The sequence below is a fragment of the Tursiops truncatus genome, chromosome 20, assembly GCF_011762595.2.
Source record: "Tursiops truncatus isolate mTurTru1 chromosome 20, mTurTru1.mat.Y, whole genome shotgun sequence".
NCBI lineage: Eukaryota > Metazoa > Chordata > Mammalia > Artiodactyla > Delphinidae > Tursiops > Tursiops truncatus.
In genome coordinates, this window is record NC_047053.1 from 36,900,509 (window position 1) to 36,915,126 (window position 14,618).

General features: G+C 47.8%; 1 protein-coding gene and 1 non-coding gene across 2 annotated transcripts; one reads left to right on the forward strand and one right to left on the reverse strand.

Annotated features, from left to right (window-relative positions):
- Positions 1 to 2,322: 2,322 nt before the first annotated feature.
- On the reverse strand, positions 2,323 to 2,396 carry TRNAN-GUU (transfer RNA asparagine (anticodon GUU)). The gene has a single exon. It is a non-coding gene; the product is annotated as a tRNA-Asn (tRNA).
- Positions 2,397 to 3,174: 778 nt separating this feature from the next.
- PSMB3 (proteasome 20S subunit beta 3) lies at positions 3,175 to 13,180 on the forward strand. The gene is made up of 6 exons (XM_019924977.3): positions 3,175 to 3,329; positions 3,648 to 3,832; positions 5,953 to 6,060; positions 9,679 to 9,856; positions 12,049 to 12,143; positions 13,074 to 13,180. The coding sequence occupies exons 1-6, from the start codon at positions 3,327 to 3,329 to the stop codon at positions 13,120 to 13,122; spliced, it is 618 nt and encodes a 205-aa protein (XP_019780536.2). The 5' UTR covers positions 3,175 to 3,326; the 3' UTR covers positions 13,123 to 13,180.
- The last annotated feature ends 1,438 nt before the right edge of the window (positions 13,181 to 14,618 follow it).

Consider the following 14,618-nt stretch of genomic DNA (forward strand, 5'->3'; position numbering starts at 1 on the left):
CTCCAAAGAGCTCGATTAACCGGCCAGAAGCGCCATTAAGCGCACTGGCGGTGGGTGGCTCAAGTTAGGAAATTAGGAAACGAATCTTCAGCAAGCATCCGACGGCCTTCCTCTTCCTCCTTCCCTCCTCTTTCGCAGCCCAGGCAGACCCGAAGCTGAGGCCACCGTGCTGAATGCTTTCACCCTTTGGCTGGCGACCAGAAGACCTGCGGACACTGGCCGCCAAGTGACCCCAGCTTCAGTCTTTGGCGCACACCCACCGAGTGGGGGCGGGGAGGAAGAGGAAGGGCTGGAGAGATTTCCGCCCAGAGGGGGTGGTCTGAGAACCCGCGGGAGCTGGGCCGGGGAGGATTCGGTCACCTGCTCTCCTTTCCTTCCGTGTGCGGGGAGACCGGGAGTTCGCCGCCCTTCACGGAAAGGGGGCTCTTGGCGTGGACACGCCCACTGTCCCTGGGGCAAGTGTGTTGCTGGCATCCTGGACTCTGCCTGGGAAGGCTAGCGCATCCTCTACGGTCCCCCAGTCACCCTGCGGGGAGGGGAGTGCAGCAGCAAGGACTCCTGGTCTGCCACTTCTTTCGGGCTAGAAGATCCCGGGCAAGAGAAACCTGTAGGGGTTTCGCGAAGGTCTCGGTCTCACCCATGATCCACAGAGGGCACCCAGGGGCTGTCTTGGATGAAGGTGGGAGGATATCAGCTACTGGGAAGAAGGCTGACGTCCCTCTGAGTCCCCACTGCAGCCCTTTAATCCTGGAGTGCTGCCCAAGGGGACGACCGTGCTCACTGGGAATCCGTTCATTTGTTCCTCAGACAGTTATTAAGCGCCAATCACGAGAAAAAACACAAGACAGAAGACCCCACTACCCACTAAAGCTTCATTTTAATCACTTCCATCACTTTCCAGTCCCCATATCCCTGGCCTTCCTGGCTTTATCAGGAGAACCTCTGACCAAACCTTTCTCACTTCTGAAGTTCCCAGGTTTCCCGACAAAGAAGTACCTGTCCTGTGCCATTGTCAAAGACTACACTAAGGGCAGGGAATATAAAGCTGATGAGCCGGGCTTTTGCCCCACAGGGTGCTCACAGGCCGGCGGGGGCAAGCGGGAGGGTTACGCAGCCTGTCCCGTTAGCTTTCATGGGCACTGTGTATCCTTCCGTTTGCCACTTACCGCCCCCCACCCCCGCCCCTGTAAGCTCGAGGTAAGGGTGGGTGAGCACTGGGGAAGGCTTTCAGAGAGGCTTCTTCTGAGCCCAGTCTTGAGGAGGCACCAAATGTGGAAGGGAACTGCTTGAGAGAGTCCTTAGCTTAGCTCCACTTAAAAGCGGAGCCTCCCACTCCCAGCCCAGGGAAGCACCTCTGGCGGACGTGAGATGCCAAAGCTTCCCCTCCATTGGGTTAGTTGTAGTATTTCAGGAGGTCACCTAGCTGACAAACTCTTCATCAGAAGAGTCACTGTGTGTGTCATAGACTAGAAGTTTCCAGAGGGCAGGAACTCAGGAATCTAAGTAATTATTTCCAGCACATATACGAAGAGATACTGCGAGGATAAGATCTCCTGGAAGAGGATGACAATGGTAGGAGAGGGCAGCTCCTCTAGTGATATTATGACTGTCTTTAACTGTGTTCTTTACTCTTCTCTCTCCCCAAAACAATGTCCTTTGTCAGATTCTGCTTCTATTTCCCCATCCGCTTCCCCACGTCTCTGTATTTCTAGAAAAAAACCTGTTTTGTTGTTGTTGATTTATTTTTCCTCATGCTTCTCATATTAACTGCTTCTCTTTTCCCTCTATCCATTTTTTCCGGGTCTTCCTTCCACTCACCCGCCTATTTCTCTGTCGTGTCCCCTCTTTCTGTCTCTCTCCGTATATCACAGCTGTGTTCTTCCTTTCTCACCTTTCTCTTCATCCCTCAATTTGTCGCTGCCTTTGTCTCTCGCACTACTTTATTCCTTTCCAAATGTAATATTTCGAGATTGTAACATTGATTGAAGCAGACAATGTAAAACTGTTCAACCTCCACTGCAAATTCATTCTTAATCCTACGAAAAATGCAACGTTAAACGTATTGCATGGTGAGACAAAAACCTGTCTTTGCCTTTCCTGCAATCCAGCTTGGGGGCGGGGTGGGAGGTAGGCGGAGGAGGGAAGTGCTGGAGACATTATCCCGTCATTAACGGAACAACAACGAATTTTCAGTCACAACGACCCTCTGATTAGCTATAGAAAAAGTGTTGTCCGCTATTTCAATACAAAATTTGGCTTTACAGCGGTTGGGAGAATAATCCATTTAGGTTTTCCTTTTCAGGGTGGAAAAAAAGCAGATAGCGTCCCTGGGTGGGCTCGAACCACCAACCTTTCGGTTAACAGCCGAACGCGCTAACCGATTGCGCCACAGAGACGGTGGCGACTATCTGTGTCGCAGTGAGCCGAGTCAATGGGAGTGAGCCTGCGACAGCGCAGAACTCGGAAATTCCATAACCGGACTAAAGAAGTCAAACCCAAAGAAGGGTCCGGATCTGGGGAGGGGAGCAGGCGGGACGTGCTCGCCTCCCCTCCATTGGCTCGGGGGTGGCGGAAATCGTCGCCTGCCTCCTCTGGATCTTAAAGTTGGGGAAGCCCGTGATGTCCCTCTTTAGGGTGATCTGATATTGGGGATACGTGAAGTCGACCTGCTGAGAGTCCCCCAAAGCAGAACCACCCTCGGCTTCCAAACGTCCCCTTTGCAGCCCAATCCCTGAAGCCGCTGAATACCCGCGACACCCTCCCTGTGCCCCTCCCTCCTCGCAAGAGTAAATACGCACTTTACGGGCACCTCTTAAATACTAGGCACATGCCCAGTGCATGTCCAGAGCCTAGCATGGTGCCTGGCATACAACAGATGTAAGGATTTCTGGAATGAATAAATGAAACAAACTTCATGAGTAATATGCCCGACCCACACAGCGTGCTCTTAACCAACCCCGTGGCCCTTCACTGGAGCCAAAGGGCCTTATCTCGAGTTTCACTAGCCCACGTGGGCGCAGACTCCGGCCGGCGTCTCCTGCGCCCAGAGACTGAGTCCACCGCTATACCAGCTTGCACCGCGACGCCGGGCTCTTCCGCACCGACAGTGACTTTTCACTTTGCGCTTTCCTCACCTTGGTTTTGGCTTCTCAACCAAACTCCCGTCTGATGACTGACAAAGATACAGAGCCAATAGGAAGCCAAATTGTCCCGGAAGGGTCGGCCTCCCAGCCAATAGAGACAAAGCAGCGAGAGTGGTTGCGCAGTGAGGCCCGTAGCAGGTTTCCTGGAATTGTGGCTATTGGAGGTCCTAATACGCCGCAATCATGGTGAGGTGGGGAGCAAGGAGAGGGGACACGGGGTAGGGATTGAGGAATGGGGAGGGGTGTCATGGGGAGTTTGGGAGGCGTAGAGGCCTGGTGGTCGATTGAAGGAAGCGGCTCCAGTTTGAAGGGGGAGCGGACCGCGGTGAGGACCGAGGCAGGGAATGGGGCTCCTCGCAGCCTCCCAGCGTTAATCTCAGAGCTGGAGTTCAGGGCATCCAGGCGCCTCCAGAGTGGAGGACGGTGCGTACAGGAGCCTCCGAATCAGGAGCTGCGCCGGGCCGCGTTTGGCCCCGCGCGCTGAGCCCTTCCGCTCTGTTTCAGTCTATTATGTCCTATAACGGAGGGGCCGTCATGGCCATGAAGGGGAAGAACTGTGTGGCCATCGCTGCCGACAGGCGCTTCGGGATCCAGGCCCAGATGGTGACCACGGACTTCCAGAAGATCTTTCCCATGGGCGACCGGCTGTACATCGGCCTGGCCGGGCTCGCCACCGACGTCCAGACAGTGTAAGTGTCGGGGGTCCCCACCTACACCCAGGCTTCTTCTTGGACCATTCTTGCCTAGCGGCTCGAGTGGCGTGGGTGTTAGTCATCTACTAAACAACATCAGTGAATCTGAGACATTGCCGAACACCATAAGCGATAGAGTGGTATCCTAACCAACTTAGCAGCATTTACTTTGTGCCAGACACGGTGGAAAGCACCTTACATCCATGGACTTTAATCCTCTTAACCACGTTACCATGTTGTCCCATTTTGCAGATGAGGAAACTGAGGGTCACAGAGAGTGTATTGCCCAAGATGTAAGCTAATGAATGACCCCCAGGATCCCAATCTCTGAGGCCAAAGCCCATGCTCAGCCCCTAAAGAACTTCAGGTCTAGCTGGGAGAAAAGGCAGGCATACAGAAAGATAACTAACCCATAATAAGATAACTAACCCTTATTAACTGATAGAGCAATTAACAAATAGAGCAGTTACCTAGTTGACAGTGGTTCTGTGAGAGAAGGGAGAGTCTGGGAGATGAAATAGGTGGCTCTTGTGATGGTCCGGGTGTGAAGGTTGTGGTTCTGATGGGGTGGTGAGGTGGGAAAGGAAAAGAAGGCATTTCTGAGAGTTGTTGCTGACCAACCTTAGTGGCTACTTGGATATTGTGAGGCCAAAGAGTTAACCATTGAAGTCGGGGTTCGTGTCTTTTTTATTTGTTATTAGTATCTATTCTAGTACTTGGCATGTAGGCAATCCAGAAGTGTTTTAAAGGTGATTTCTGTTTTGAGCATGTTGACTGAAATACGGGAATTGGGAAGACTGGTTTTAGGGGAAAGGTGACGACTTTGATTTTGATACCAATTTTAAAGGGACAAGGCAAGCCAAGTAGAAACATCTTCTGAGCAGCTGGGGTCTTGAGATTATATCTCAGGGCTGGATAGGCATTGGTGATTTGTTAAATCTATGGGAACAGATTCTGGAGAGACAGAATACACAGAGGGAAAAAGTAAGCTGCAGCTCCAGAGCTGAACTGTATATTCAGCAGTCAGTTGGGGAAGAAGAGAGGCCAGTGGAAAAGAGGGTCAACGTTTCAAGAGGGAAGATGTGGTCACAGGTGGCCTAAGGAGCAGCAGTTCCTGGACTTTGTTCTTAGAAGATTGATAGTTCACTAAGGTGGGTGGGAGCTTGTCAGAAAGTTTTCTCTCTCATTTCCCTTAAACCTCTCTAAAGTCTCAAGAACATATATTTTGGAAATTCTTCCTGAAATCTAACCCAACCAGCCCTTTTTTTCCATTGTTGGTGGAATCAGAGAATGACGGCTTAGCATTCCTGTCAGTATGAAGGCCCCCATCAGCCTTCCTCTCTCCAGTCACTGCTGTTCCCTTCACACTATTTCCTTTTCTTCAGGAGCCTCTTCTTACCGAGTTTGCATGTTTGTGGGCAGTAATTGCTACCTTTGCTGGGCCTCAGTTTCCTCACCTGTATGATGCTTAGGTTGTGTCTAAGGCTCTTTGTTCTGGTGTCCTGTTACTCATTGCTCTGCTTCCAGCATGTATGTCACTGGTCTGTTCCCTGCAGGGCCTATCCCCGGGCTCTGAGATGGGACTGGAGGAGGTGCGGCCTACTTTCTTAGGCGCCTTTCAGTCCATTAGCAGCAGCTGCTGCTTATTAACACCCATACATTATCTCACAAAATAAGGTGACTTATTTTGTCCCTATCTTAGGGATGGAAAACTTAAGTGGTAAGGTGAAGGCTTAGCCCAGGTCAGCTCTCTCAGTTCACTGCTCTTTCTACTGTAAGCCGCCATCATTATGTCTGCAGGCAGACTCCTACCCAGAGTGTACTGTATAAGCTATTCCTCAAAAAAGTGGGGGGAGAATCCACTTCTTAACTCCCCTTTTCTCACCCTAAAAAAAAGTATGAGAAAAAGGGTTAGCAGAGTGGCATGTTTATGGGTAGAAGTGTTGGACAAGACTGAGAAGCGGATGTGAGGCTGGACTTCTGGTAAGAAAATCAGAAGAAAATCTGGCAGATGGGGAGGAGTCTCGGCAGGGGCTGGGATTGTGTGTCTCCATGAGGCGGACACCAGGGGACATTCAGCAATGACATACTAACTCACTTTTCTCCTTTTACCACAGTGCCCAGCGCCTCAAGTTCCGGCTGAACCTGTATGAGCTGAAGGAAGGTCGGCAGATCAAGCCTTACACTCTCATGAGCATGGTGGCCAACCTCTTGTACGAGAAACGGTGAGTAGAAATGTAGCCTGGGACTCGGGGAATGCAGAGACCTTTGATTGGGCAAGTAGTATGGAGGGGGCACCCAGGAAGGAGATTCCTCCTCCTTGACTCATTTCTTATTTGCTGGATAGTATCCTTATTTTCTGAGTCTTTTCTGTGGACCTAACAACCAAATAGGAAAGAAAGGGCTACTTCAGAAGAAGACAGGGAATGCAAGCAGCAAGTGAAGTTGCTCCCAGGAAACAAAATTAACGCTACCAAAGTGTGCCCTGGCGTCTCCCAGCCACCCTTACCCAAGAGCTTATTCTGTTGTCATTAGATACTCTGGAATACACGGAACCTAGGAATTGGGTATGTTAACTTTTGACATTTGAGGACTTTATGATGAGAAAAGAAGGGGCTCCTAACTGTAGAATTCAGTGCAGAAGCTGGGATGAAATTGAAGGGAGAACCCTGTAGGTACTTTCCCCACCCACCTCTGGGCAGAACTGGGTGGCAAATGGGAATGTAAATTGATACAGCCACTATGGAGAACAGTATGGAGGTTCCTTAAAAAACTAAAAATAAAACTACCATATGAGCCAGCAATCCCACTCCTGGGCATATACGTGGAGAAAACCATAATTCAAAAGATACATGCACCCCAGTGTTCACTACAGCGCTATTTACAATAGCCAGGACATGGAAGTAACCTAAATGTCCATCAACAGAGGAATGGATAAAGAAGATGTGGTACATATATAAAATGGAATATTACTCAGCCATAGAAGGAACAAATCTGTGCCATTTGCAGAGACGTGGATGGACCTAGAGACTGTCACACAGAGTGAAGTAAGTCAGAAAGAGAAAAAGAAATATCGTATATTAAAGCATATATGTGGAATCTACAAAAATAGTACAGATGAACCTATTTGTAGGCAGAAATAGAGACACAGATGTAGAGAACAAACGTATGGACACCAAATGGGGAAAGGAGGGGTGGGATGAATTGGGAGATTAGGATTGACATATATATACTACTATGTATAAAACAGATAACTGAGAACCTACTGTATAGCACAGGGAACTCTACTTAATGCTCTGTGGTGACCTAAATGGGAAGGAAATCCGAAAAGGAGGGGATATATGTATACATATAGCTGATTCATTTCATTGTACAGCAGAAACTAACACAACATTGTAAAGCAACTATACTCCAATAAGAAAAGAAAAAAATGGCCATTAAAAAAAAAAAGACTGGGTGGCAAGAAGACAGGTTAAGCTTTTTTTCTTTCCTTTTTTTTTAACTTTTTATTTTGAAATAATTTTAGACTTTATAGAAAAGTTGCAAAAGTACTCTTTAGCTTTCAAAACTAAGTTTTTGCCATTTCCATACCTGGAGCAATATTACTGTCTTTTTACTATTAAAAAATAAACAAAACAAATGGTTACCTTTTTTTTAGGTTTATGTTAATATCCTCAGCTATGAATTGTCTGCCATATGTAGTAACCATGTTTATCAAAATCCCAAATTGAGAAAGGCTTAACAAAAGATCTTTTTTTTTTTTTTTTTGCGGTACGCGGGCCTCTCACTGCTGCGGCCTCTCCCGTTGCGGAGCACAGGCTCCGGACGTGCAGGCTCAGCAGCCACGGCTCACGGGCCCAGCCGCTCCGCGGCATGTGGGATCTTCCCGGATCGGGGCATGAACCCGTGTCCCCTGCATCGGTAGGCGGACTCTCAACCACTGCGCCACCAGGGAAGCCCCAAGAGATTTTAAAAAACTGGTTCATGGGGGTGGGGGGAGAGGTCTTTATTTTTCTTTCTTTTTTTCTTTTTTAATTTAGGTGTAATCGATTTACAATATTATATTAGTTTCAGATATAGGGAGGAAGTCTTACAAAGTTGTACAGATTAACTCACATTTCGGTATATATTTAATGGCTCATGTTTACTCATAATAAAAATACAGGACATTGAAGCTGACCTGGAAAATTCTAGATTCTCAGCTACTGTAACCAGGGGCTTTCTCTACAAGCCCAACTGAAATCATTGATTTTCCAGCAGGATAGGCTAATGCAGTGATTTGCAAAATTGAGCCATGTACAGACCCTTTTTAAAGTAAATAACTTCTCATGGACCCCAGAGAATCCATCCAAGCACCTCTGTGAAACACTGACCTTTAGGTGGTACCGTGACATCGACACGACTGGAAGTACAAACGCAGGCCCTGAGCCATGTTGTATTTAGTTTTAAGGTTGTTACCCAGATAATACAGGACATTCTTATATTAACTTTGTTTTCAGTTTATTGAGAGGAAAATACAAAATTTAAGATTTGTTAGAGAAATTTGATACCTAGGGATCTGTTTGAGAAATGCCAGATCAAAGCACGCTACTCCAACCTCTTCCTCCACCTTACAATTATTATTTTTTTATTTAGAATTATTTTTTTACAGAGTTGTAACTTAAGATCATGCCCGTAGAAATTACTGAGAGCTGATATAAGACATGGAAAATGTCTGTTTACTTACTGTTTCTGTTGAGGATAGTGGCTATTACTTTTTGAGTATTTTCTATTTTCTATTTAAATATCCCTAAGATTGATTCTTCTTAAAGCTCAGTGTCTAGAACAAGTTTCTGATAAGCTATTATTTCCTAATGGCAAACAATGAAAATAACCCAGCTCACTGAGTATCCTTCTTTGCTTTGTCTGCTGGGAGACTCAGAACAAAACTTTGTGTTTTGTCTGAGTGTCTTGTATTCTTGATTTTGGGGTTGTTTTTTTCTTTAGTTGGTGCATAGGAAGGACTTTTTTTTTTTTTAAATTAATTGAAGTATAGTTGATTTACAATGTTGTGTTAGTTTCTGGTACAGCAAAGTGATTCAGGTATACATATATATACATATTGTTTTTCATATTCTTTTCCATTATGGTTTATTACAGGATATTGAATATAGTTCCCTGTGCTATATAGTAGGGCCTTGTTTATCTATCTTATATATAGTAGTGTGTATCTGCTAATCCTAAACTCTTAATTTATCCCTCCCCACTCCCTTTCCCCTTTGGTAACCATAAGTTTGTTTTCTATGTCTGTGAGTCTGTTTCTGTTTCATAAATAAGTTCATTTGTGTCATATTTTAGATTCCACATAAGTGATATCATATGGTATTTGTCTTTCTTTTCCTGCCTTACTTCACTTAGTATGGTAATCTCTAGGTCCATCCATGTTGCTGCAAATGGCATTATGTTTTAGCTGTTTGGTTTTATTTTTCAGTGCTTTTTCTACAAACTGCTTCAAATCCTTTTTTGAAAGGAGTAAAGGTATAGGTGTATAAATAGAAGATTGAATGGTGATAGGACCTGGATGAGAATAGGGAGAGTAGGTTAAAAAAACAACAACAGAATTCCCAAAGAAAGGAAGAGGAAGAGAGGGTCGGGGTGAGGAGGATATGAAGGTAAGTGTCAGAGAAAAGAAGAAAAAGTCTTAGAGCATTGCTAGATGCCAGGAGAGGGGGAAAGGGGATTGTCCCAAACGGGCCCTCCACTTTCCTCCCTGGGTCTGGGCCGGGGCCTTGTCTGAACAGGCCTGAACAGGAAAGTGAATGTTCTTGAGCTCCACTTTCTCTCTCTGCTCCTGGCCCCCACAGGTTTGGGCCCTACTACACTGAGCCGGTCATTGCTGGATTGGACCCGAAGACCTTTAAGCCCTTCATTTGCTCTCTAGACCTTATCGGCTGCCCCATGGTGACTGAAGACTTTGTAGTCAGTGGTACCTGCACTGAACAAATGTACGGGATGTGCGAGTCCCTCTGGGAACCCAACATGGTGAGTTGGTGGCATGGAGCGGGGCTGGGTTCTCAGGTGCCCGCCCCTTGGCCATCAGGGGAAAATGTGTTTACCTGGCAGGTAATGGGAAGAATGGTGCAGGTAGGAAAGAAAGCCACAGCTGCTGAGCCTTGGAAGGGCATCCAGAAACTCCATCTGCCAGGGCCTTGGCTCCCAGGGAGAGCACCTTCCATGAAGAGACCTCAGTCAGATACAACAACAAATAATTCCCCACGTTGGGTTTACAGGGTTCTCATATCCATTCATTGAACACACATTTAACAAGGTATAGGGTTAGGGGCAGCTCAGGAGAATGGGCTGTGGAGTCAGGTTGTCTGGGTTGGAAACCCAGATCCACCTACCATCTCATTAGTTATGTTCAGGGTAAGTCACTTTACTTCTCTGTGCCTCCACTTCCTTAGCTGTAAAATGGGGATAATAACAGAATCTATTTTATGAGTGGTGGTGTGAGGAAATCACCTGGGAAGATTGGAACAGTACCTGACAGGGTCGGCTGTCGCGCCAGCTCTGCCAGGCTCCGGGGAAGCCAGATAGTCTGTCTTCGAGGGCTTATTGCAGCCTAATGAAATAAGACAGACCCACAGATACCTGCCGAAATGAAGTTTGCCAGGAACAGGAGGAAAGAAAGGGCCTGGCTGGCAGAAGGAGCAGCCTGTGCAAAGGTCAGAAGTACAGGAGGGGCCCAGTGTGTTCAGTGACTGGAGAGAGCTTGCTGTGGCCGCTGGCGTGTGGGCAGAATGTGGGGTGAGAGGAAGGAGGAGAGTGAAATCGGGATGAGACTCGGAAATGCCTTGGATGCCACGCCAAGCAGTTGGAACTTTTGTTTTTTGAATTTTATTTTTTATATAGCAGGTTCTCATTAGTTATCCATTTTATACATATTAGTGTATGCATGTCAATCCCAATCTCCCAGTTCGTCCCACCACCACCCGCCCCCCCACCCCGCTTTCCCCCCTTGGTGTCCATACGTGAGTTCTCTGCATCTGTGTCTTTATTTCTGCCCTGCAAACTGGTTTATCCGTACCATTTTTCTAGGTTCCACATATATGCGTTATTATACGATATTTGTTTTTCTCTTTCTGACTTCACTCTGTGTGACAGTCTCTAGATCCATCCACGTCTCTACAAATGATCCAGTTTCGTTCCTTTTTATGGCTGAGTAGTATTCCATTGTATATATGTACCACATCTTCTTTATCCATTCGTCTGTCGATGGGCATTTAGGTTGCTTCCATGACCTACCTGGCTATTGTAAATAGTGCTGCAACGAACATTTTGGTACATGACTCTTTCTGAATTATGGTTTTCTCAGGGTAGATGCCCAGTAGTGGGATTGCTGGGTCGTATGGTAGTTCTATTTTTAGTTTTTTAAGGAACCTCCATACTGTTCTCCATAGTGGCTGTATTAATTTACATTCCCACCAACAGTGCAAGAGGGTTCCCTTTTCTCCACACCCTCTCCAGCATTTGTTTTTTGTAGATTTTCTGATGATGCCTATTCTAACTGGTGAGAGGTGATACCTCATTGGAACTTTTTCTTCTGACATGGTGTCAAAGGCAGTAAGAGACCTGAGGCACCAGAGGCCTGCAGGTCGGTGTGGCACTGAGGTCCTGAGCAAAGAGAGTGGCAGTGGGGGAGCGGGGCAGCCAGAGTCTAGAGTACTTGGTCACTTAAAACAGAAGTGAGCGAGGTGGAGATGCTGAGGACACTTGAGTTTTCTAGCTAAGCCAACCAAGATAAGAGGATGTGGTGGATGCAACAGGTTTGGGGGGAAATGGGTTCATGGTTGGACAGGTTGAGTTGTGCAATACCTCTGAGCCACCCAGGAGGAGAGTCCATGAGATAGCTGGTAAAGCACATAGGAGCCACGGGGATTCTTCCCCCATTTTACAGAAGAGGAATTGAGGCTTAGCGAAGGGACATTGACTTGCTCAAGGTCACAATGCTGGTTAGCGGAGGAAGTGCAGGGCTTGAACTATATCTTACGTAACCTTGCTGCCTTCTGAGAAGGAGGTGAGGGGGCTTCTCGCATCCAGGGAACCATCCCTCACTCCAGACACGGGAGGGGCCAGAGCTGGGCACCTTGAGCCTAGAGAAGAAAGAGTTAATGGGCCAGACCAAGTGAGGGTCCAAGGCTCTGGGGATTGAAAGGTTTCTGCTCTGTCGGCAGGACCCAGAACACCTGTTTGAAACCATCTCACAAGCCATGCTGAATGCTGTGGACAGGGATGCGGTGTCAGGCATGGGAGTCATTGTTCACATCATGTAAGTGTGCACTGGGAGAAGTCTAGAAGCTCTGCAGACACGTGCCTCTCCCCTCCTGCACAAACACCCCATCTTCCCAGCCCCCTAGTCAGGTGTGAAATAAGAAGGGTGCTTGCAGCAGGCCCGGGATAGCAGAAATCCATGCTTCCTAAGGGTGGCAGCTAAGGTGGGAGCCTACCCAGCTTCCCCTGGCCTCCGTCTGGTGAGGCTCTGTGTCCCCGAGTCTCCTCCCCTTGCTCACAATAGACATTTCTTTCCTTCCTGAGCACTGTCCCCAAAGTCTCAGGGACCTTTGTGGGGATGAGCCCCAGCAGAGCTACTGCAGATTGATCAGAATAAATCCTGGGTGGCTCCTGTCCTCTCCCAGCTCACACCAGCATGGAACCCACAACTGTGTGGTGTGCTGAGCCCTGGGAGTGTTTTCCAACCCCCCAGCCGGATGCCTAACTGCCACCCTCTTTCCCTCTTGCTTATTTGGGGCTGTCACCAGGAACCTGGTATCCTCCCAACAGCTTTCCTTGGGAACCTCCCAGAACAAGCATTTGGACCCTTTTGTTATGGGGTAACCTGCTTAATTACCGTGAAAAACAGGTTGGGGCTAATACAGACAATTTACCACCCCAAGGATCTTTTCCCTTCACTGGAGTGAAACACCTCACACCTCCTTCCTAAGTTACTTGTTCTCTAGGCCTGGGGAGCTCCTTCCCTGCTTTGGAGTGCTTCACACTCCAGCCCTGAATCATCCCAACTCTTGACGGCTCCACCTATGGAAGTTTCTCCATTCTCCCCTTCCTCACCACAGGCCAGGAAAACAAGCTAACATTAGTGTAACGTGGGCAAAACAGTTAACCCCAGAGTTAGGACAGCTGTTCTAGTTTGTTCTGCAGTCTAGAATGGGTGTAGACGTTCTGTGACTTTCTCCCTCTGCAGTGAGAAGGACAAAATCACCACGAGGACACTGAAGGCCCGGATGGACTAACTCCGTTCTTCCCAGAGCCCACTTTTTTTCTTTTTTTTAAATAAAAGATTTTCTTTCACTCCTGCTTCTTTGAGTGTTTTACCACACATCTCTGTCCCCAGTTGGGCAGTTACAAATAGCTACTCGGGGTATAGCTCAGCCCTCAGGTTTTCTTGACTTGCAGCGTGCTCCACCGGTCCACCAGTGGGGATAGTACCTACAAATCACTTGTTGGGTACCTGCTGTGTGCTAGGCCCTGCACAAAGTGCTTTACACATTCTAAAATTTAATCATCATATTGACTCAAGGTAATATACATTAATTATCCTTGTTTAACGAGTTAAATAACTTGCCAGGGCCACTTTGTGATAGGGCAAAGATGTCAACCCATGTTCCATTTGACTCCAAAGCCTAGCATCCTTTTTACTCAACTCTCGGAAAACGCTTAAATCTTCTTTGTTTCAGGTAGAAATTTGGCCAAGTGTCCATAAGTAATATCCTTGCACATCAGTGTTTCTTTTTTGTGTGTGTTTTTTTTATTTTTTATTTTTGGCTGCGTTGGGTCTTTGTTGCTGCGCGCGGGCTTTCTCTAGTTGCGGTGAACGGGGGCTCCTCTTTGTTGCGGTGCTCAGGCTTCTGATTGCGGTGGCTTCTCTTGTGGAGCACGGGCTCTAGGCACGCGGGCTTCAGTAGTTGTGGCACACAGCCTCGGTAGTTGTGGCTCACGGGCTCTAGAGCACAGGCTCAGTAGTTGTGGCACACGGGCTCAGTTGCTCCGTGGCATGTGGGATCTTCCCGGACCAGGGCCTGAACCCGTGTCCCCTGCATCGGCAGGTGGATTCTTAACCACTGCGCCACCAGGGGAGTCCCCACATCAGTGTTTCTTAACCTTAGCTGCATATTAGTCACCTAGGGAGCTTCTAAAACACAGGTATTTTGATCCCATCCCTGATTTATCTGGCCTTTTAAAGGGGCTGGGGCACCTCTTTTTTCGAAAAGTTCCCCAAGTGATTCCAGCTTGCAACCTGTAGCAGATGCCCTAATAAGCAAGTAGTTCCTAAACTTTAGCCTCCATTAGACTCTGGGGGGCTTGTTAAAGCAGGGGTCCGCAGTGCCTGGGCCTCGGACCAGCGGGCGAGCGAGCGAAGCTTCATCTGCCGCTCCCCATCGCTCGTGTTACCGCCTGAACCATCCCCCACAACCATCTGTGGAAAAATTGTCTTTAATCCCTGGTGCCAAAAAGGTTGGGGGTCACTGTGTTAAAGCACAGTTTCTGATTCAGAGCTGCAGAAGGCCCTAAGAATTTATGATTCCCAGGTGCTGGTCCAGGACCACACTTTGAGAACCACTAGATTTCTTTTTTTTTTGGCTGTGTTGGGTCTTCGTTTCTGTGCGAGGGCTTTCTCTAGTTGCGGCGAGCGGGGGTCACTCAACGTGGTGCGCGGGCCTCTCTTGTTGCGGAGCACAGGCTCCAGACGCATAGGCTCGGTAGTTGTGGCTCACGGGCCTAGTTGCTC